General features: G+C 59.8%; 11 protein-coding genes across 11 annotated transcripts; 7 read left to right on the top strand and 4 right to left on the bottom strand.

Annotated features, from left to right (window-relative positions):
- Window positions 1-1,026: 1,026 nt before the first annotated feature.
- COLE_03735 (uncharacterized protein) lies at window positions 1,027-1,820 on the top strand (the record flags this gene model as incomplete). Its single annotated transcript, XM_018425154.1, has 2 exons — window positions 1,027-1,136; window positions 1,208-1,820. 2 exons carry the CDS (start codon window positions 1,027-1,029, stop codon window positions 1,818-1,820), a joined length of 723 nt encoding a protein of 240 aa, XP_018281612.1.
- Window positions 1,821-2,391: 571 nt separating this feature from the next.
- On the top strand, window positions 2,392-4,304 carry COLE_03736 (uncharacterized protein; the record flags this gene model as incomplete). Its single annotated transcript, XM_018426406.2, has 2 exons — window positions 2,392-2,977; window positions 3,106-4,304. 2 exons carry the CDS (start codon window positions 2,392-2,394, stop codon window positions 4,302-4,304), a joined length of 1,785 nt encoding a protein of 594 aa, XP_018281613.1.
- Window positions 4,305-4,477: 173 nt separating this feature from the next.
- Window positions 4,478-6,209, bottom strand: COLE_03737 (uncharacterized protein; the record flags this gene model as incomplete). The annotated part of the gene is made up of 3 exons (XM_018420701.2): window positions 4,478-5,573; window positions 5,691-5,839; window positions 5,913-6,209. 3 exons carry the CDS (start codon window positions 6,207-6,209, stop codon window positions 4,478-4,480), a joined length of 1,542 nt encoding a protein of 513 aa, XP_018281614.1.
- A 174-nt stretch (window positions 6,210-6,383) lies between these two features.
- COLE_03738 (uncharacterized protein) lies at window positions 6,384-6,869 on the top strand (the record flags this gene model as incomplete). Its single annotated transcript, XM_018421187.2, has 1 exon — window positions 6,384-6,869. One exon carries the CDS (start codon window positions 6,384-6,386, stop codon window positions 6,867-6,869), a length of 486 nt encoding a protein of 161 aa, XP_018281615.1.
- A 24-nt stretch (window positions 6,870-6,893) lies between these two features.
- On the bottom strand, window positions 6,894-9,123 carry COLE_03739 (uncharacterized protein; the record flags this gene model as incomplete). Its single annotated transcript, XM_018422198.2, has 3 exons — window positions 6,894-8,325; window positions 8,359-8,873; window positions 8,908-9,123. The coding sequence occupies 3 exons, from the start codon at window positions 9,121-9,123 to the stop codon at window positions 6,894-6,896; spliced, it is 2,163 nt and encodes a 720-aa protein (XP_018281616.1).
- Window positions 9,124-9,690: 567 nt separating this feature from the next.
- Window positions 9,691-12,053, top strand: COLE_03740 (uncharacterized protein; the record flags this gene model as incomplete). The annotated part of the gene is made up of 6 exons (XM_018420207.1): window positions 9,691-9,739; window positions 9,778-9,990; window positions 10,026-10,392; window positions 10,427-10,683; window positions 10,718-11,394; window positions 11,430-12,053. The coding sequence occupies 6 exons, from the start codon at window positions 9,691-9,693 to the stop codon at window positions 12,051-12,053; spliced, it is 2,187 nt and encodes a 728-aa protein (XP_018281617.1).
- Window positions 12,054-12,779: 726 nt separating this feature from the next.
- On the top strand, window positions 12,780-13,697 carry COLE_03741 (uncharacterized protein; the record flags this gene model as incomplete). Its single annotated transcript, XM_018422199.2, has 1 exon — window positions 12,780-13,697. The coding sequence occupies one exon, from the start codon at window positions 12,780-12,782 to the stop codon at window positions 13,695-13,697; it is 918 nt and encodes a 305-aa protein (XP_018281618.1).
- Window positions 13,698-13,997: 300 nt separating this feature from the next.
- On the bottom strand, window positions 13,998-14,192 carry COLE_03742 (60S ribosomal protein eL43; the record flags this gene model as incomplete). The annotated part of the gene is made up of 1 exon (XM_018419980.2): window positions 13,998-14,192. The coding sequence occupies one exon, from the start codon at window positions 14,190-14,192 to the stop codon at window positions 13,998-14,000; it is 195 nt and encodes a 64-aa protein (XP_018281619.2).
- A 991-nt stretch (window positions 14,193-15,183) lies between these two features.
- COLE_03743 (uncharacterized protein) lies at window positions 15,184-16,420 on the top strand (the record flags this gene model as incomplete). Its single annotated transcript, XM_018422200.2, has 3 exons — window positions 15,184-15,724; window positions 15,760-16,237; window positions 16,276-16,420. 3 exons carry the CDS (start codon window positions 15,184-15,186, stop codon window positions 16,418-16,420), a joined length of 1,164 nt encoding a protein of 387 aa, XP_018281620.1.
- A 480-nt stretch (window positions 16,421-16,900) lies between these two features.
- Window positions 16,901-18,756, top strand: COLE_03744 (uncharacterized protein; the record flags this gene model as incomplete). The annotated part of the gene is made up of 3 exons (XM_018422201.2): window positions 16,901-16,972; window positions 17,008-17,405; window positions 17,454-18,756. 3 exons carry the CDS (start codon window positions 16,901-16,903, stop codon window positions 18,754-18,756), a joined length of 1,773 nt encoding a protein of 590 aa, XP_018281621.2.
- Window positions 18,757-19,399: 643 nt separating this feature from the next.
- COLE_03745 (uncharacterized protein) lies at window positions 19,400-19,720 on the bottom strand (the record flags this gene model as incomplete). The annotated part of the gene is made up of 1 exon (XM_018422202.2): window positions 19,400-19,720. The coding sequence occupies one exon, from the start codon at window positions 19,718-19,720 to the stop codon at window positions 19,400-19,402; it is 321 nt and encodes a 106-aa protein (XP_018281622.1).
- Window positions 19,721-19,877: the final 157 nt, after the last annotated feature.

Genomic DNA, 19,877 nt, shown 5'->3' on the forward strand with positions numbered 1-19,877 from the left:
ACTCACGTTCTCAATCGCTCACGGCCTCGTGCAGAGGGCGTGCATCGCCGCGGCAGGGAGGCGAGAGGCCGCGAGAGGACAGTGCATCAAAGCGAGTGGACGTGTCCTCTCCGCCACTCAGAGCAGCTCTGCCGGGCTCGCCCTCTCCGTTTGCTCCCCCCCTCCTGCCCTCCTGACCTCTCGATCTTGCACATGGCCACAATGGGCCGTGAACCAGCGGCCCGCTAAAGCCGGATACACTTCCATGATCTCATTGTAATCCTCAACGCTATCATTCCTTCCGTTCTCACTCTTCTTCTTACTCTACCACTCACCTTCAAATATCTCAACGCCCCAACTCGACTCGTCACTACTCAACACCTCTCACGCACATCCGGATCCGAGCTCCAAGAACGCTGCACTCGATTCCATGGGCAAATAGGGGACATCAGCACCGCAGGTGAGCAGGCAGGCCTCAACCCCGACGCCCGCAGACGATTCCTTCACTCTGTAACACTCTCACTCCCCCACGGCCCTCGTGCACCCTCTCCCATGATCTCCCACCCCTTGCTCTGCACGGCCACACGCAGCCACTGACTCACCACCCAGATCACCCAGCCCCAACCGACTTGTCCTTCTGTCCTCCGTCCTCCCTCACCTAGCCGCCGCCGACGCCATCTCCATCCATCCACTCACCCAGGCACCCACTCCCCTCTCGCCCGCCACTCGCTCCGTCATTGCATCTCCCATCACAGCTTTCCCACCTCTCCCATTCTCTGCTCTTTGCCACCCCCTCGACCATCCTCGGTCAAACTCGTCACCAGCTTCCTCGCCCCTACCCTCGTCCAAGATGTGGCACTCACCTTACGGCTACCCCGGCATGTCTGGGTATCCTGGCTGTCCGCCACTACATAATGAGAGGCCCTTGGCCGTGAGTAGGAAACGCGTCTTTGTCATCTTCCTTACTAACGCCACCCTGCAACTCAAACTCTCGACCACCTCTCACTCGTCTCTCGCGTATCAACTCACAACATCCCACCTCCCATCATGTTCATGTGTCAGTGGGTCCCACAATGCGCCGTGCCGATGGGCCCCATGACCTACGGTAACTATCATACCGCCCCTTCCCAATACCTGAGTATGGCAATGGGCTCGAAGTGAGTATCATTCAGCACTACTGTCCACCTTCCTCGCATTCCTATTGAGTATCTGTACTGACCATCATCAGTGCCGCCCTGCAAGAAGAGGGCGTCAAGTCCTACATACAATGGTTCACCAATGACGATCAGACGCGGGACCTCGCCCATCCTGGTGACATTCAGAACATCGTCTCCCTTGCAAAGGACGAAGGCAAACGCAAGATTATTCTCGAAGTTCTCAAGAGTCGTCTAGGTCTCGGCTGGCCATACAACTACCGGGCACTCGACATCTTGTCAAATCTTGACCCTACTTATCTTATTGGCATGCTCGACGACATCAGCAAGTTTGCTAGCCCGGCAGCCGGTGTCTTTGGCGGCGAGCAACTCAAGCTCGTCACGAACACCTTTATCGACAAGGTCAAGGCGGCCAAGAAGAAGAAGGAAGACGACGAGTTGGCAAAGAAGCACGCCGAAATGATGGCGATGTGGGGTCCGCTGTTCACAAATGAACCTGCGAAGCCAGTCTACCCCGCTCACTTGTTCTTCCCCCACACAGCGTCGCGACCCGTTCCCTACCCTTACGTTCCGCCAGGCCTCAACTGCCCCCCAGTCACCTGGGCGAACACTGCTCCCGAGGGCTGGACATCGTGGGTCACGCCAGAGGCGCGCGGAGTGCCCAAGTGCTGCATGCCGCCCTGGTAAACAGGTGGGCCGGCGCTTGCGCACAGCACTCGGACTCCGCAGCGCTGACTTCAGTACAAAAGTCGAACCTCCACCGCCCCATACCCCCTTCTCCCGTGTAACATTCCACGCCTTGCAGCCTGATCCACCCAAGGATGGCGAAGCGAAGGGGTCACTCCAGCCCATCATATACGTGCCAGCGAGGGAGAAACCCAAGAGCAAGTAGGCAGTGTGCGTTGTCCTCCGTTGCGGCTCACGGGGCTGTGCGTAGCACTGTGCGCGTTCACTTCGTGTCCGGTTCATCTTGTCGCCTGCGCCCATGTCGCGCGCATCTAGTTGTAAACATACTGGCTTACGACCTAGCAAATCCGCAGAGTAGTTGTGCATTTTCGCTTGTTATGAATTATCTTCGTCGAATGTTCGGCCAAATTAGCCGGTTCGGTAGTGGGGAGGCGTGAAGCGTGACGTTACAGAGGAGTGCATTCCGCAACGATGACCTTGATTCTTCGTTCGTTGTCGTCCTCACTCCTCGTCGTCGCCCTCACCGTCGTCGACATTATCTGAAGACACACATCTCCCCGCAGACCACTGCATGCTTCAGCGCCACCGCAATCGCTACACGCGTCTCCCCACCTCGACGCCAGAACGACGCTTTACACGCCGCCGCCTGATCTTCATCGTCTTCGCTTTTCTCGCAACACTCGCTCTCGCGATCCCAGTCTTCCTCTCGCACGCGCCAGAGTACATGCGCCTCTGCGTTCCGCTCAACCTGACTCGCGTATCTGATAACCTCCACCGCGCCGTCGCGTGCTCACCCGTCTCCGCGCCTGCAGTTCTCGCCGCGTCCAGCAGACCCTCTAAATTCACGGCCGCAGTCCGCATTTCGACCCTCTCGCGCACGCTCACGACTACAGCCCACGCCACTCCTGTCATCTCCACCACGACCTCCATCACCTCGGCTACGAGCTCGGCTACAGCATTTTCTGCCACTACCCCGGCCATCGTCCTCGCCTCCTCATTTTCCACTACACCGACCACGCAAACAATCATGACCTCCGCACCTGTCGTCCCCGGACGCTTGGCTGACTGGCTGCTCAGCCAGAAGGAGAGCTTTCTCGCCGATCTCGCCGCCGGGCGCGGAAAGGGTTGGCTCATTGCCGTCGGCAACGAGGCCGGAGGTGAGTGCAAGCTTCGTGTGCTCCGGCGTCCTCCCAAGGTGCTTCGCGACGCACGTGCTTCTTCCCTCGCCGATCTTATCACCCATCATATTCAGAATTCTCTCATACTCGACAACCGCTCACACCAGACCTGGACACGATCGCCTCCTCCATCGCATACGCGTACCTCGCCGCGTCGCTACAAGCGCAGCGGGTCATCCCCGTGATCCTAACGCCGCGCAAGTTCATGCACCTGCGGCCGGAGAACTTCCTGGCGCTCGCGCAATCCCACATCCCCTCGGACGTGCTCCTCCACCTCGAAGACCTGCCTGTCAAGGCGTCCGACCTTCTCTCGACCGGCGTGGGCTTTGTGCTGGTGGACCACAACCGCCTCCTCCCGATCTTCGGGACGACGGACGCGGCGTACGCGGCCGTGCGCGCCATCATTGACCACCACGAAGACGAAGGCGTGTCGCTCCAAGCGAGCCCGCGCATCGTGACCGTCCCGAACGGGTCGAGCACGTCGCTCGTCGCCCTGTCGTTCCAGGACGAGTGGCGCGCAAGCGCCGCCGGCCCCGCCGGCGCGGCGGGCAGCCCCGTGCCGCCCGAAGTCGCGACGCTCCTCCTCTCCGCGCTGCTGATTGATACGCAAGGCCTCAAAGAGGGCGGCAAAGCGACAGAGCTGGACATGCGCGCCGCCGAGTTCCTGTATCCCCTCTCGTCGCTCGCTCCGGCCGCCGACGTGTCGCTGTCGGCCACGGACACGGGCGCCGTGCCCGCGTCGCTGGCCGCGTTCAGCTCCGCCCTCATAGACGCCAAGTACGATGTCTCGGGCATGGGCGAGCACGACCTCCTCCTCCGCGACTACAAAGAGTATCCGTGGGACACATCTTCGGCCGTCTCCCCCCGCCTCGTCGTCGGCCTCTGCACCGTCCCCGTCAAGATCGAGAAGATGCTCAAACACGAGGGCGGATGGGCCAACTTCCTCGCCATCGCGGACGCGTACATGGCCGAGCGCAAGCTCGACATCCTCGGCATCGGGACGACGTGGAAGAACTCGGCCGGCAAGGGCCGCCGCGAGCTCCTCATCTCCGTGCGCGCCGGCGGCGCGCTGCCCGACTTCGCCGCGGCGCAGCGCGCTCTCGCGGCCCTCGACGCCGGGCTGTCGGCGGACGTCGAGACGTTCGCCCTCGAGACCTGGAAGTTCAAGGACGAGGCTCACGCGCCCCCGCCGGCCCTACTTGATGCGCCAACGCGCATCACGCGCGTTTGGCGTCAGGGCAACGCACACAGCACGCGCAAGCAGCTCGCGCCCGCGATGCATCGCATCGTGGCGGCGCTGAGCTGACCGGCGCACGCAGGCTTCGCTGAGGTGAGCCGTCCAAGCTCACCGCGGATCTGAACGGGATGTACACGATGTGGATAATAAACAAGCAGCTAGATGCCGGGTATACATGAAAAGGGTACTTGTCTGTCTCCTACATCTCTTAATGACCTGGACACGCACATGAGTGTCTCTCTCTACTCTCCATCCGCATTTTGCACGCCCGTCTGCGCATCACACTGTCCCTGGTGTCCACCGCGCCACACCCAATCCGCACGCTGGCACTCGCGCGAGCAGTACTTGGCCCATCCACACTTGCACGTAATTACCGGCCGGGTGCGGAAATCAGTGCACCAGCGGCACACCTCCTTGCCGGCCCAAGGCCCAGGGCCGACATCGACAGTGGCCGATGGCGGAAGGGGCGGGGGGTGGTCGTGGTCGCAGCCGCCATGGCCGTGTTCATGACCGTGCTTGTAACCGTGGTGGTGTTTGTGGGGGTGGTCATGGGCCTTTGCGTGACTGTGGTTGTGGTCATGGTCGTGGTCATGTGCGCAGTCGTCCCCATGCTCATGGCCATGGCCGTGGTCGTGGTCGTGGTCATGGTCATGGTCATGCTCGCAGTCTTCACCGTGTTCGTGCTCGTGGCTGTGCTTGTGCGTATCGCCGTTGCTAGCCATCTTGGCACTCGCGCCCGCGACAATCTTGCCCTCGATACCGCGGAACTTCTTGAACCACTCGCCCCGCGTGATCTCATGGAACAGCTGTGGCTTGCCAGCATTGTTCTTCTCCTGGCGCACAAAGTTGAGCCCAAACTTCTTGCAGAGCGCGATACTCGCCTCGGCGGTCGTGGTAGGATCCGCGCTGACGCGTGTACACCCGACCTCCTCAAACGCGAAGCGCAGGACCTCAGCGAAGGCCTCGCTCGCGAGCCCCTGCCCCCACAGCTGGGGGTGCAGCTCGTAGAACAGCTTGCCTTCGAGCGCAGCCGCGGCCGTATCCGCGAACGACGGGTGTGTATACACCTCGCCGCGGCGTGGGCCGAGGGAAGGTGCGTGCGGGTGCGTCGAGATGGACAGCGCAAAGTTGCCCAGGTATCCTTCGGCGTCCTTCAGGCGGTTCGTGATGCGAAGGTTGGTGCCGGGAGCCAGCTTGAGTGATGGAGGGTCCTTCGCAGTGATGGCGAACACCCACTCGTCGCGCCAGGCGCCACCGCGATCCAGCGCTGGAATCGAGGATGCAACGTAGCGCCGCTGGAACGAGTCACGAATGTCTGCGGCAGCAGGCGAGCCGTATCTAGAGTCAGCCCGCGCGCGAGCAGTTGGAGCAGGTCACGTTCGACGTATCTCCTTCTCCCAACACCGACTGGCTTGCCAAACCACTGACAGCGGTCGCCAGCTCCGCCACACTCACAACTGCGTCTTCTGCACGACTGGCTCCATCTTGATGCGGCGAATCGCTGTCGTATCTCCGAGCCCGACCTGTCGCAGGACAAGTCGAGGCGTCCTCAACGCGAAACCCGCGCACGCCGGCGTGCGGAAGGTGTTGAGCTTTTCGCGTTCCTACAGTCAGCAGGATGCGCCAGATTGACCTTCCCCATCACCCCACGCGCCATCACGTCAATGCTGCACTCACACTGTCGTTGAGCAGCCAAGGCGGCAGCGAGAACATCTTAGCCCCGCGGACCAGCTGCGCCTCCCAGCGCTGCGCCTCCTCCGCTGTCTCGGCGAGAACAGGCACTGTCTCGGGGGGCACACCGCCAATGGCCTTCTTCTTCTTCTTGGGCTTCTTCTTCTTCTTCTTCTTAGCGGCCGCGGATGGGGCGTGCAGCTCCTCATCTGACAAGGAGTCGTCTGCGACCAGAGAGGAGGCGGCGGCCTCCGGCTTCACGGCTTCCGGCGTGGCCGTGGGCGCTGCCTCTGTTGCTGTCATGTCGGATTTGAGGAAGGTCAGATGTTCAGATCGAGTTTGGTGCGATAGTGATTCAAATTCCGTCATTCTGCCCCACTTTGTTAACAGTCAGGCGGCCCGCAACATGGTTCTGCGGAATGGGGAATGGGAGTCAATCGGCTTGAAACGTCACGAAGTACCACTCGACTTCGATCCATGAGCGGCCTAGTCTCACCCACGGAAAGCCTCACTATCCGCCTCATACCCCCCGAAGAGACGCACTTCCTGCGACATGCCGTTCTGTGGCCCACCGTGCCCCTGTCAGCGCAGGCGCAACCCTACGACGCCTCGCCAACGATTCACCTCGGCGCGTTTCACTCCTCCAGTCCCTCTCCCATTGGCGTCCTCACATTAGTGCCGGCACACTGCACATGTTCGCCAGAATATGGGGTGCAGCTGCCCAAGTTTGCCGTCTCGACCGAGTGGCAGGGGCGCGGCGTGGGCGGCGCGATGCTCGCGGCTGCCATCCAGTACGCGGCCGGTGCCGTGCAGCTCGACGCGCGTTTAGATCAAAGGGCGTTCTATGAGAAGCGGGGCTTCGCGGCGCTGAGCTCCCAGACGTTCACCAAGTGCGGGCCGGGCGGTGCGGGCCCGCCCATCGAGTACGTACGCATGAGAAGAACAAGGATTCATGATGTCTAGGGATTAAAAAAACCGCCATGTGCGTTAGAACTCCATAACCTCAATCGAATCCTCTTCTTCGCTATCACTGTCGTCGCCCGAGTCGTCATCGTCGGGCACAGGTGGGTTCTGGACGGCACCACGACGAGCCTGCCGCTTCTTAAGGAGGAGAATACGCTGCCCGTCAATGAGAGGATCGACACTGTCCGTTGCCCGCTCGACGAGTATGTACGGCATGTTGTGACCTGTAACAATTTCCTCAAGGGTGAGATAGGGGATGGGCTGAATACGCGTAGGCTTCAGAACAAGATCAATGCCGTCGTCGTCGCCCTCAATTTGCTCGTCTCGCGCCTCCATGCCTGCGGGAAAGCGTCTGGCGCGGTCGAGCTTCTCCTTGCGCACGCGCCTTTGGTCAAAGTCAAAGACTTGGAGAGAAAGGTCGACTACCTCTTGCTCCTCGGTTTCCTCGTCGTCCGGATTGTCCCCAGCGAGAGGCAAGTGTACAGTGCCCACGACGCGCGCATACGGCGCCACATACCGATTCTGATATACGAAGCAGACCCAGGCTACTGTTAGCAGAGTAGAAGGGCAAAGCTCACAGCTCATCACCCGATCGGGGCCAAAGAAACGACAGTCAGGGGCAAGGCGCGAGAATGGCACAACCGGGACAGGTCGAGAAAACGTCTGCTTGAGCAGCGGCGAGGTTGGTTCGGGCAAGAGCTTCGCGAGCGTCGCTTTCGCAACGATGAGCGTGAACGTTGGAGCGGTCGGGAGCAGGGGATTCAGCGGAAAGAAGCCGCGCTGCTGAACGAAAGTAACGATAGCAACACCACTCTCTGGGTCGGGGAGGTACGGCGGCGGCGCGTGCATAGGGTACGGCGAGTTGAACGTGCGTGGCGGGGGGTCGGTGCGGATGGACATTTGCATGGGCGGGATGCCCCGAAGGAACCTGTTGTTGATCGATGGCATGTTGATTACAGAGACATGTTGGGCCGTCCAGGGCGCACCCGCGGGGTGGTCGGATATGGGTGGGAAGGCATATAAGTGCAGGTGGTGGGTCCAGTAGAGCTCGCGGAAAGCCTCGGGTGTGAGGTCGTCCGGCGCAAGTTCGCCATTTGAGACGCGAGCTACGGTCGCAGTGACACAGAAGGATGACGCAGTGAGGAGAACGAAGGACTCAAATGAAATGTGGTCAGGCGCCTCAATGCTGACGTGCAGACGACCCGTGGGCCACTCCCACCCGTACAGCACGTCCGCCGGGCTGTCGTCTCGACCTAGCATCCCAGGGCCCTTGGAGAGGACATAGAGCGCGTTGTCACAAATCTGAAAGTCGAGCGCGATGTCTTCACCGTCCAGGTGCTGAGGGAACTCGATGATGTGTTTCTCGGCCTTGGGATGCGGCTCAAAGGTTGAAAGACTGTATAGGTGGAATTCCATGATCATCTTGGGAAATGGATGACGCCGCTGGCTGATGGGACTTGGGTAAGCGCCACATGTACACAAAACCCACGTCAGCGACACGATAATCAGGAGGTCCTGTGTGGGGTCCGTCGCGACCTCGCGGATTGTGAAGTCGAAAGTGTGCTGCGTCTTGAAATCGCCCTCCATGGGGCTGTCGCTGGAGGTCTCGAATACCTCGGCATCGGCGTCCGTTGCGTCCTCAGTGTCCTCCCACTCATCAATGCGGCGAAGGTCGTACACGTGTAGCGTGCGCGACTTGGAACTCAGAGGGGCTGCCGGGTCCCGAGATGTCCGCAAGAGCACGCCTTCCAGATACTCATAAAGGCTGCCGCTGGGCTCACGGAATCGGACAGTGCTCGTTGACTTGGGCGCGACGTTTCGAAAGCGCGTGAGCGTCTCACGAAGGTGTGCGAGAATTTTGGCCGAGGTCAGCGGCATCTGACGGGGCATGTTTGGATTGGCTTGCATGGCGAAAGGGTTGAGATGAAGAGAGTTAGCCAGCAGAGTGTGTCGCAAGTTGATCGCCGCTGATTGGGTGAGGAAGGCGTGAAGCTCCTTGCATAACTAAAGGTCAGGTTGGCAGGCAAGGTCATCTTACCCGATAGCAGGTGGTGATGTCGTTGAGGTCGAGCTGGAGAAAGATGATGTGTCGAATCTCCTCGGGGAGCTCAACGAGCCAGTTGCGTCCGCTGGGGTCTGGCGTCTCGTACGGCATGGGCCTGCGGGCCACAGCAGGCGAGGTGGAGCGTACAGTGGCATGTGAAGGAAGGGGCAGTTGATGAGGTCGACTGTTACTGTGGTTTGCGACGCTCATGATGGAGAAGGGGGTAGAGGGGTGGCTGAAAGGGGTGGTTGAAGGGCAGAGAGCTGCGTTGCGATTGCTGCGACGAGTACGCGCGACGGATGTGATGTAGGCGGTGTGGCAATAACAAGAATGAAGAGATTGAAGAATTGAAGAGAGATGCAAAGACCAGATCGACCAAAAGAGAATGCGATGGCGATTCAGCACAGCAGCAGTACAGCAGCAACTGGAGGATGTCAGCCAAGCCGAATTGCAGCCGCACGGCTCTCTTGCGGGATCAAACTGGGCGCGTCATCACAATCCCATCTCATTTCATATCACGTGACCTCTTCACCGGGGAGGCCTCCAATCTCCGCTTTTGTTGACACTCTCGTCAGTCAGGTCCAGTCAGCTCCACCTCACATTTCACGTCGTCGCGTCTCTCGCATCTTGCGATCTCGCGTCTCGATCACCCTCACACCACAACTTGGCTGGCACATGGCTTCTCCCCGCTACACAAACGCGACAACACGCTTCATATATCCCGTCTCCGGCTGTTCGTCCCATTGACGTAACCGTTTTTGAAGCTGGGGCGGCAAGATGCCGCCTCAACAATGTGCCAATCCTCTATTCCTCAAGTGGCTTGAAGGTGTGTCGCTCATGGATTAGTAGACAGGCTGACGGTAGAGTTGCGTGACGCTGCACGTGAAAAGGGTCTCAAAGTCGCTGAAGTGTACAACAAGGGCTGCCGTGCGATTGCAGCATGTCCAGTTGCATATGCGAGGCCAGCAGAGCTAGCCCCGCTGCAAGGTATCGGCCCTAAGACGATCCAGCTTCTCGACGCCAAGTTCAAGGCGCATTGCAAGGCAACAGGCAAAGCATATCCTGAGTCTCCTCTCCGTGAGTTCGCCTGGCGTGACAGGAGCTGATGCTAGGTCGCACCGCTCCGAAACGGCCCACCCACAGTGACAAGGCCCACAGCGGAGGGGATGAGGAAGAACCCGCGCCGAAGAAGGCCAAGCGTCCGCAACGCGCATATATTCCGGCTGCGCGATCCGGTCCTGCTGGAATCTTGATCGGCATGATCATCGCCGCCGGAGACGAGCCTGACGATGCGCTCATCGAGCAGCTGACTCGCGGTGAGGTTGTGCGACACGCTCAGCCGTATTGCGACACCAGCTATGATCACTCAGAGCGCGGGACATGGGTCACGGCATGGAATGGTATGAAGACGCTCGTGAATAAGGGATACGTCGCGGTGCAGGGCATCCCACATCGCTATACCCTCACCGAGGCCGGATTGTGAGTCATTTTGGAAGGAAAGCGCCAATCTTAGCGATGTCGCGGTAGTGCTGCGCAACATGCAGGACGAGTTCAAAGGTGGCCCCCAAATTGTCCCATTTGTTCAGCGCGCCAACCGGGATGAAATGTGGGACCGTCCACTCGGTCAAGCTGGTCCTGGTCCAGCCGCCATGGCTGCTCGCCCTTCAATGTCCTCAACGTCCACTCCTGGCCCTCCACCGCAGCCGGTCCGCAGTACAGCACCAGCATCGAGACGAGTCTCAGCTTCTCGCTTCAGCTTCTGGTATATCAGTAAGCCTGGGTTGTCGACGATATCTGACTTCAGGTGCCGATGGCAGTCGGGTCGAGAATGTTTCCTCGGCTCGTACCCGCCTCGACCCCGTCGAATTTGTAACATTACGGCAGATCGAGTTTCTCGAGTCGCAGAAGGACCACCCCATCGTGGGCCAGCTACGTCTTGTTGATGACGACCCGACGCTGCATGACGATGGGCTCGTCACGCTGTGTGCTTACTTTGTGGAGGACGAGGCACCGCCTACCTGCAGCAAGTATCAGGATGACGATGCTGCCACTCGAACTGAGACCACGGCGACGTCCCGGGCTACCTCCGTCGCCCCAACTCGTACACTAGCCCGCACTACATCCTCTCGCCCTCGTCTGTCATCGCAGCTGCCGCTACCAGGAGAGCACCGCGACGCACACTTCAACCCCGACGACGCAATCGTATTTACCAAAGGGACCTACGAGATTTTGCTGATTCTCGACACCCGTGAGGTTGAGTCGCGCAACACCAACCGTGAACGTATTGCTGAGAGCCTTGAACGGAAGGGTGTCAAGGTTGAAACGCGTGCTCTCCGGCTCGGGGATATGTGTTGGGTTGCGCGCCGGCGTGATGCCTACGGAGCCGAGGAGGACGAGTGTGTGCTTGACTTCGTGGTTGAGCGCAAGCGCCTCGACGACCTTGTCTCGTCCATCCGGGACGGGCGCTACAGCGAGCAATGCGTGAGTCGCCCTCCGTCTCAGAAGACTAACGTAAGTTTCGACTGAACGAGAGTGGGATCGGGAATGTCTTCTACATCGTGGAGGACTACCAGAAGGCGGAGCGCATGCAGTACCAGGGCAAGCAAATCATGACGGCCAAGTCGCAAGTCCAGGTGATCAACGGCTTCTTTCTCAAGGAAACTCACAAGTTGGCCGATACAATCGACTACCTCGTCACGATGACGGCAGTAATCGAGGCTTCAGCAGGCGACTTGCGTGTTATTCCCTCGCGCTACCTCTCGCGGACCACCTACGCATCCCTACAGACAAAGCTACGCGCAACGCACAAGACATCATTTCTCACATCATTTGAGGCGTTTCAGGAGCTCAACAAGAAGTCAACTCTGCGAACGACCAAGGAATATCTCGCGCGCATGCTGCTCGTGATTAAGGGCATGAGCCCTGAGCGAGTGAGCGCGATCTTGGACGTGTGGGAGACGCCACGGGCTCTGTACGAGGCCATGAAGGTCCGGCATGCGCAAGGCGTGATTGAGGACGGGCGACGGAAGCGCGGTCCAGAGCTTATGTTTGCCGACATGGTCCCAGGTGAGGGCCGTCGCAGGATTGGTGACGCGCTCAGCAAGGCCGTGAGTACCGGAGGTAGAGATAACGGGAGCTGACATCAGGTCTGGTACGCGCTTTGGGGAAAGGACGACGGTGCGGTCGTGGCGCCAGCGAGGAGGGCACCCTCGGCCTCTGCAACGAAGTCTGCTCCAGCTCCAGCTGCAGCAAAGCGGGCTGCTCCTGTCCCCGCGAAGAAGGCTCCCACTGCCTCCGCCCCTGCTGGAGTTCGAAGCCCCACAATGGCAGCACCAGTTGCTGCTCGCTGCTCTCCGCCACCTACACCATCACCCCCCTCGCCGCCCGAGCGTGCCCTTGCGGATTTCCATGTCTCTCCCTCACGTTCTGCATCCGTCTCACGCACGCCAGTGGCGCGCGGGTACCTACCTCCACCCTTCCCCGTATCACCGGCACGCGTGCTCTCGTCGCCAACAGCTCGTTCTCACTCCTCCCCACGCCGAAGGATGAATCGGAGGCGGCAAGCACCCCTCTTCCTCCCCAGCGACGACGAGTCAGAAGTGATAGTCATAGATTAGTGAAGTTGTATTGTCTGGAGCGTGGAATCACATGCATGTTGTATCTTGTGCGGTGATGTGTTTCGAGTCGGGTGAACCTCTATATGGCCGGCTATCTAGACGAATGCCGCATGCCGAAGCCAGATACACAAGTAGCCGGCATCTGAGGTCACACCGCTCATACTTCTCCCAGCGCCCACCTCACAAGTGAACAACCAGCAACAGTGTATGCTCCGCGTAACTGCCCGTCTTCGACACACACAAAGAGCAATGAGCACGCCCACATCTATCGCCAGTTTGCGTGACTACGTGATCGCGGGACACCGCGCCCCGGGCCCGGACGACCCGCGCGCACCAAAGGGAGGCGAGCGTACTCCTGGTAGCTGGCACGAGTACACGAGCAAGTGGGAGCCTGTTCCTCCCTTTTCCTCTGCTCCTTCACCTTCTGTCTCTCCCCGTCTCAAGATCGTCACCTGGAACGTGGATGGCTGGACGGCGTCCTCCGAGGCGCGCCTCGACGCGATTCTCGCGCACGTCTTCGAGCTCCAGCCCGACCTCATCCTTCTGCAAGAGCTGAGCCCCGCCAACACCGCTCACCTGCTATCGCACCCTTCCGTGCGTGCCGAGTGGTTCTGCACCCTCCCCTGCCCGCGCACCGAGCTCATCGTGCAAGCGACGCTTGCGCGCCGCGCGCGCTTCGCCGGCGCGCTGGGCGGCGTGCACCGCCTCTCCCTTCCGAGCCGGTACGGGCGCGAGATTGTCGTCGGTGACGTGCGCGTCGGCGATGTGCGCGTCCGCTCGCTCAATGTGCATCTCGACAGCCTCGCGCACGACCCCAGCTTCCGGCCCGCGCAGGTCGCGCTGGCCGCGGCCAGCATCGCGGAGAACGGAGGGCACGGTTTCGTCGCGGGCGACTGGAACGCCGTGCTCCCCGTGGACGCGGGGCTGTGCCGCGCGAACGCGCTCGAAGACGCGTGGGAGGTTGCGGGCACCGGGGAGGGGTTCACTTGGAACTGGGATGGGCGGAGCAAAGAGCCATTCCCCCCCAACCGCCTCGACAAGGTCGCCCTCGCGGGCATGCAATGCAAGAGCATCCGTGTGCTCGAGCCGGGAAGCGTGGAAGGCGTGGACTGGAGCGACCACTGTGGGCTGTACGCTGAGCTGGCCGTGCAGGGGGCCAGATTGTAGTTAGCCAGTCTGATGGATGGAACACAATGTATAGTGGAGATTGCACTGGTATCCCAAAGCCACGTACAACTGGCGGGCAAGACGGAAGTTTGCAGCCCTCCAGCCAGATGCTTGTTGCAGTGAACAATAGGCTACTTCGCTTTCAGTAACTGTTGTCGGTGCGGTCGGCCCTCCCGTAGAACGGCGCGTCATCAGTCCAACGTCTCTCACCGCTCATCAAGCCCCTCACCACCACACCATCCTGCCCCATCTCCCAGTAGGGAAATGCTATACATCCGACCAACATACACCTCTAGACCCTTAGGCGTCGACAACCTCACGGAGACGACGGATGGTAGAGCGGACAGTCGAAGCCGAGGGGGTCGAGAGGACGTAAGCGCCGCCGGCGTACTGCTTGGAGCAGCCCTTGCACTTCCAGATGCCGACCGCCGAGCGCTTGACGGCGTTCTTGCCGCACGAAGGGCACGCGTAGCGCGAGTGCTGCGTAATCTCCATCTTCTTGACGCTAGGGGTCAGCCAGCAAACGAAGGGTGGCACAAGGTGCCATGCGCAGAGAGTAGCGGCAGCAAGCCGCGAGGGTAGACTCACGTCTTACGGAGCGAAGCACCGTAACGAGTACCGTACTTGCCGGTGACGCCGACCTTCTTAGTGCGCTTGGTCTGTGGTTAGTCTGGCTTCTCGAATTTCTCCCGCGGCGGAACGGCAAACGACCGGGACAACGGGCGAGCGGGGTGGCGCAGGGCGAGATTCGGCCAAGGCGAGGCGCGAGGGAGAGATGAGGCCTGAGCAGACAGACGGAAGAGCACTCGCGTCTGCAATCCCGTCTGGATATTGGCGCTCATTCGCACATCCACGAGCATCTCGATGCCAGCCAGCCACGCATGACAGGACATCTCGGCGCTCGTGAGCACGAAAGCGTACTGGACGCGCATGGTGCCCTCCCAAACGGTCCTTCCGCTGCCCATCCCTTCTTCCTCCCTCGACACTGAGGCCAGCCGTCGCGTTCTCGCCTCCCGCCATCGATTCGAGTGTCCCGCGCACCGCGCGCGCTGCCGTCTCCGATTCCGTCGTCGATGCCGGTGCCGCGAGAGTGGTTTGGGAGTATGCTCACCATTTTTGGTGTCGGATGTTGATGGATGAGGAGGACCTGCCTTGGATCTGCCAGCCAAGTCGTCGCCCACACGCAGACCACCGCCACTGGTGAAGCCCCGCGGAAACGTGCATCACGTGATTCACAAATTTAACGCCGATGGGGCTTTCCGATGTCCCAGAGGGTTTCACGATTACTTCGGGGTCAAAATTGGCGGATCGCGCGATGTTACCTAAGCCAAAAATAAATAGCCTGTTTAACAGTGGAGAGCCCAAAATGTCCAACACCACGGATTGCATGACGTGAGTGGTCAAGCTCAGCCGCATGGCCGTCTAAGATCATGTGGAGTCGACATTTATTCCTACGACAGTCCACTCAATTGCCCACCTCGCGATAATGTCGAGCCCAAGCAACACAAAGGCGGCACCCCTTACCGTCCCCACCCGCCAGAACCTGGATCGCCTGTCCGAGTCATCTACCGGCGACTGGGAGCGCGGTCGTTCCTCCCAGAACGCCCGCAGCCCGACCCAGCCCTCCACCATCGAGGCCCATATGAAGAGCATGAGTCTCAGCAAAGCTGCGGCCGCCCCCTCCTCCGGCTCAGCCACCAGACCTGCGGCCCCTTCTTCTATCGCAAGCGTTGGCAGCACTGGGAGCGCGTCCGGATCGGCGGCAGCGCGCACAAACCTCTTCCCGCGTCAGCAGCGTGAGGGCTACGGATTCCGCCCCGCGAGCGGCACATCTACCCCTGTTCCGCTCACCTCGCCGCCTGCGGGCGAGGTCGAACCCGAGTACCCGGAGGGCTCGGCGGAACTGGACGCGCAGTTCAACGACGACGTGCGCGCCGCGCTCCAGCAGCCCGCATCCCTGGCAGTTGGCGCCAATGCCCTCATCCCCGAGGGCGGGATTGCCGACGCCGAAGGTCTCGGATGGCCTGGTGAGTCACGGCCTGGGTGGGCTGACAAAATTCAGCCAAGCGCACGCACCTCCGCCTCCACTCGACGCCCGAGGAGAAGGCCGCCAACCTCGAGGTGCTTGCTGGGGCGCTGCGCACGGTCCTCGAGTGCATCGGCGAAGACCCAGACCGCGAGGGCTTACAGCGCACGCCGGAACGCTACGCTAAGGCTCTTATGTGGATGACCAAGGGGTACGAGGAGCGGCTGGTCGACGTAATCAACGACGCTGTCTTTGCCGAAGACCACGAGGAGATGGTCATCGTCCGCGACATAGACGTGTTTTCGCTTTGCGAGCACCATCTGGTCCCCTTCACTGGCAAGATCAGCATCGGGTACATCCCCAACAAGCTCGTGCTGGGCCTTAGCAAGCTGGCACGCATTGCCGAGACCTTCTCCCGCCGCCTCCAGGTCCAGGAGCGTCTGACGCGGCAGGTCGCCCTTGCGATCATGGAGGCCATCAGGCCTCGTGGCGTCGCCGTCGTTATGGAGGCTACGTAAGCCATGCACTTCACCGAGGCCTTATTGACACCAGGCACATGTGCATGTCGATGCGCGGCGTCCAGAAGCCCGGCGCGACGACCGTCACGTCTACCATGCTTGGGTGCTTCCGGACTCAACAGAAGACGCGTGAGGAGTTCCTCACACTCATCCGCAGCCCAAGCATGACGAGGCATTAAACGTTGAATGTGGATGCTAGAGGTGAGGCGCGTGATTCGCTCCGCGCCCACCTGCTCCGTCGTATTCAGCATATCTATCCGTCTAAACTCAACTCTTAGGATTTTTTCGCAAGTAGTAGTAGAAGTGCTGCTGCTGCTGGGGTGTACACTCATCTGTACGATGTATCTTGCTGTATGACTTTCAGCCTCGGAGTGATTTCAAGCCGACCGTAACAATCTATTCCGCTCAGATCCTCATGAACGATTAAAACACGTTCCCGTGCCTGGGACGTCATAAGGAACAAAGGCCGTGTCGTGCTTTCACTAATGCGCCATTCATTGCTACTCTGCTCAGTTCAACAACGCTCCTCGATCTCATCGTCTCGCCATCACCCCGTTCGCCATGCGACTGGAGCTGTAGGCCCCCAAACACTGTCTTGCTGCTAACCCAGGCCAACTGCGGCACTGTTATGTTGCATCGTTGGGCTCCTCAGGCCCTCCATGGACCGGCGGGAAGGTGTGGCCCTCGCCCTGGCCACGACACTCGGTCTCCTCATCTCCGTTCTGGAATACGTGAAATCCGATGTTGCTCGCTAGACTGACAGCAGTGTCTAACAACGTCAGCCCACTTCGATCGTCCAGCTCTCATGCGTGCGCTGTTTGGCGGGGGCGCACGCGCACTCACCGTTGCCCTTGTTCACATCGTCGTCGGTCGTACCTTCCTCCTGCCGTTTGCCCCCAATGTTGTGCCCAGGCCACCAAGGAGTAAACTGCCTCCCCCTCCTCCAAAAGTCGATACGCTCGTCCGCCACCCAGGTGCTGCAGCAGCGTGCCTTGTCGTTCTCGCAGGCGGGACTCACCTCTTTGTCGGCGTGCCAGGATACGCTTCACTGGGCGCAGTCGTCATGGCTGTAACCCCGTTTCTTGCAGCGCTCTTACTGGCAGGTGCGCGAGTGGCCAAGCTCGACGCAATCGTCCTGGCCGTCACTATCCCCATCCTTTTCGTGTAGGTACGCTGCTCAGCAGCATTCCGTGGACTCAAAGCTCACCTCAGCTCATCCACACTCGCCCGTGATGGGCAACTCATGGAATGGACGATGGCAGGCGTCAACAAGCAACTCCCTGGCCTCCAAGCTGACACCATTGCACGTGATGTCCTCTCCGCCCTCGCCACGACCTTCTTGCTTCACCTCGTTGCGCACGTCCACGTCCTCCTCTTGTTGAGCCCATCACTCCCTCCCACCCCACCGGCCAACCTTGTGGGCCATATCACTCTGTTGGCACGCGTCGTCGCTATACCTCCAATGACCGATACCCGAGTCTTACTCGCTCTGAGAGAGGCGCCCCCGCTACCACCACCCTTGCGGCTGGCGGCACTAGCCGTGCCTCGTGAGCTGCGAATCGCTTTAACGGCCGTGTACTGGTGGTATGCCACCACGGCCGCTTTTGCACGAGATATCCCCGCCATCGACGACTACGAAACCATGCACAGAGCCCGCGTGGGTACTTCGTTCTTCATCCGCTACCATCTGATAGGATGCTGGGACCAATGGACTGCTCTCGACAAGGCCAACCTCCTTCATCAGGGGTCAGTGGACCCAGCCCAGCAAGCTCCTTACTACCTCCTCGGCGCGATAGTGCCCCGCTTGGCTCCCGCTTGGCCTTTCTTCGAGATTGTGAATGGATTAAAGGAAGATCTGCGCTTCCTTCCCGTTCCACTTTTGACCCAGAGGGACGATCTCAAAAAACACATGTCTATTGACACCCCATCCCACCTCGAGAAGTACGTTTCCGCAATAGGGGGTGCAAGCGCCGCTATTGCCTGCTATCTTGCCTGGAGTCTCCTCGAGGACCACTCGTCCTCACCGCTCACGCCGGCCGCTGCACACAGCTGGTCAAAGGCTGAGCATCCATTTACCGGACTGCCCATTCCCGAGTGGCCAGCCGGAATGCCGGTCCGCACCTTGCTTCGCGCGGACACTATTCGGAAAGCCCGCATCATGGGGCGTGGGATGCTCCTCGTCTCGATTGCCGCGTCCGCCAGTGCAGACTGCGCCCGTGGTCGCGTCTACCTCCCCTTGTCCACCTTCAAGGGAGCTGACGAGCTGGCAGATGCGCTGCACGGCCGAGGCGTACCATGGCACACCCTTGTTCCCGTGCTCAGAATGGCAGAGAGCGCGCGTGAGGAAGCGGAAAACAGCATCAAATCATTGCCAAAACCCGTCCGCGCCGCTGCACGCGCTGCGGTAGCCGCCACGTATGTCCCTGCCTGTTGTCTATGGAACGGGGCTGGCGAGACGGATAAGCCCTGTACGTGCAGTCTCAATCGCGCGGCTCTACGGGCCATCTGGGGGTGACTGGCGTATTCTACGTGTCTGTCGCTGTCGGTCCACTCATCGCGAGTTCATGTCTTCACGAGCCACCTCACAGTTTCTCCGTACACTTCCATTGTATCCGCTATATAGCAATGTACCGCTGCGCCGCGTAGCATATATTCAAGGGACTTCATGAGAGTCCCTCACTTTGCTCACGTTATGGAGCGAGGGAGGGCTGACTCCAAAGAGAGTATTTGTTGAATAGCACACCACGAGGGCTACGCAGCGAAACTCCAGAACAGAGGAGCCTGGTGCAGCGGAGGCAGGTGATCACTAAGAACCAAAGGCCAGCTACATTCATTGCTTAGTACTGAACATTATACTTCACGCCCCAACAAAGATGGCGACCATGTTTGCCGTTGACTACACGGCGTGTTTGCGCGCTTTTCGTCTAGACCCAAAAGATTACACTTGACTCATATCCTTGGAACTTTCACAATCATAACTCTGGAAATTGACGGCAAACGCGAGCCACAGTCGCCGACACCAAGACAAAAGACTAGTGGGGGGGGGGGTTTGGGACCATTAAGCCTGTTCTCACGCGACGACAATACTGTGCAAGCCTTACGCCGTCGTCCGGCGATCGCAACCGCGCCACACATGACCCGCGCTGATATCTACTCATTCATCGCCTGCAAGACATGTTTATCAAAGGAATACTGGATGTGGCACCGTGTTCCGTTGGAGCTGTCAGAATTAGAAACACCCTTGAGAGATCGTTGACGCGCACGGCGGGCATTTTCAGGTACTCTTCAGCTATGGGACTCCTCACGGTGGTTCCTCTGTCATGAGATACTCTGATATCGTTCGTGAATGGCCGATGTCGGGTCTGAAAGCACCCATAGCATACGTATGGTGGCATGGATCGCTCTGTGAAGCATTTGCAGGAGGCGTTGGTCGGTGTGGCGCAGAGAATTGAATACACCGATCCTGCTACTTGATACATCGCGGAGCCATGTGTGGGCCAGCACTAGAATACAGAGCTACAGATTAGCGGTGACTTGGCACTCATCTCAAGATTGAACCGTTGGACAACTGTCGGCTCTGCCACTGACGAATTCTCCCATCGTCTGGCAGCGGCGACGCATGTGACTATCACTGTG

The sequence above is a fragment of the Cutaneotrichosporon oleaginosum genome (genome assembly GCF_008065305.1).
Source record: "Cutaneotrichosporon oleaginosum strain ATCC 20508 chromosome Unknown ATCC20508_contig03, whole genome shotgun sequence".
In the NCBI taxonomy this organism is placed as follows: Eukaryota; Fungi; Basidiomycota; class Tremellomycetes; order Trichosporonales; family Trichosporonaceae; genus Cutaneotrichosporon; species Cutaneotrichosporon oleaginosum.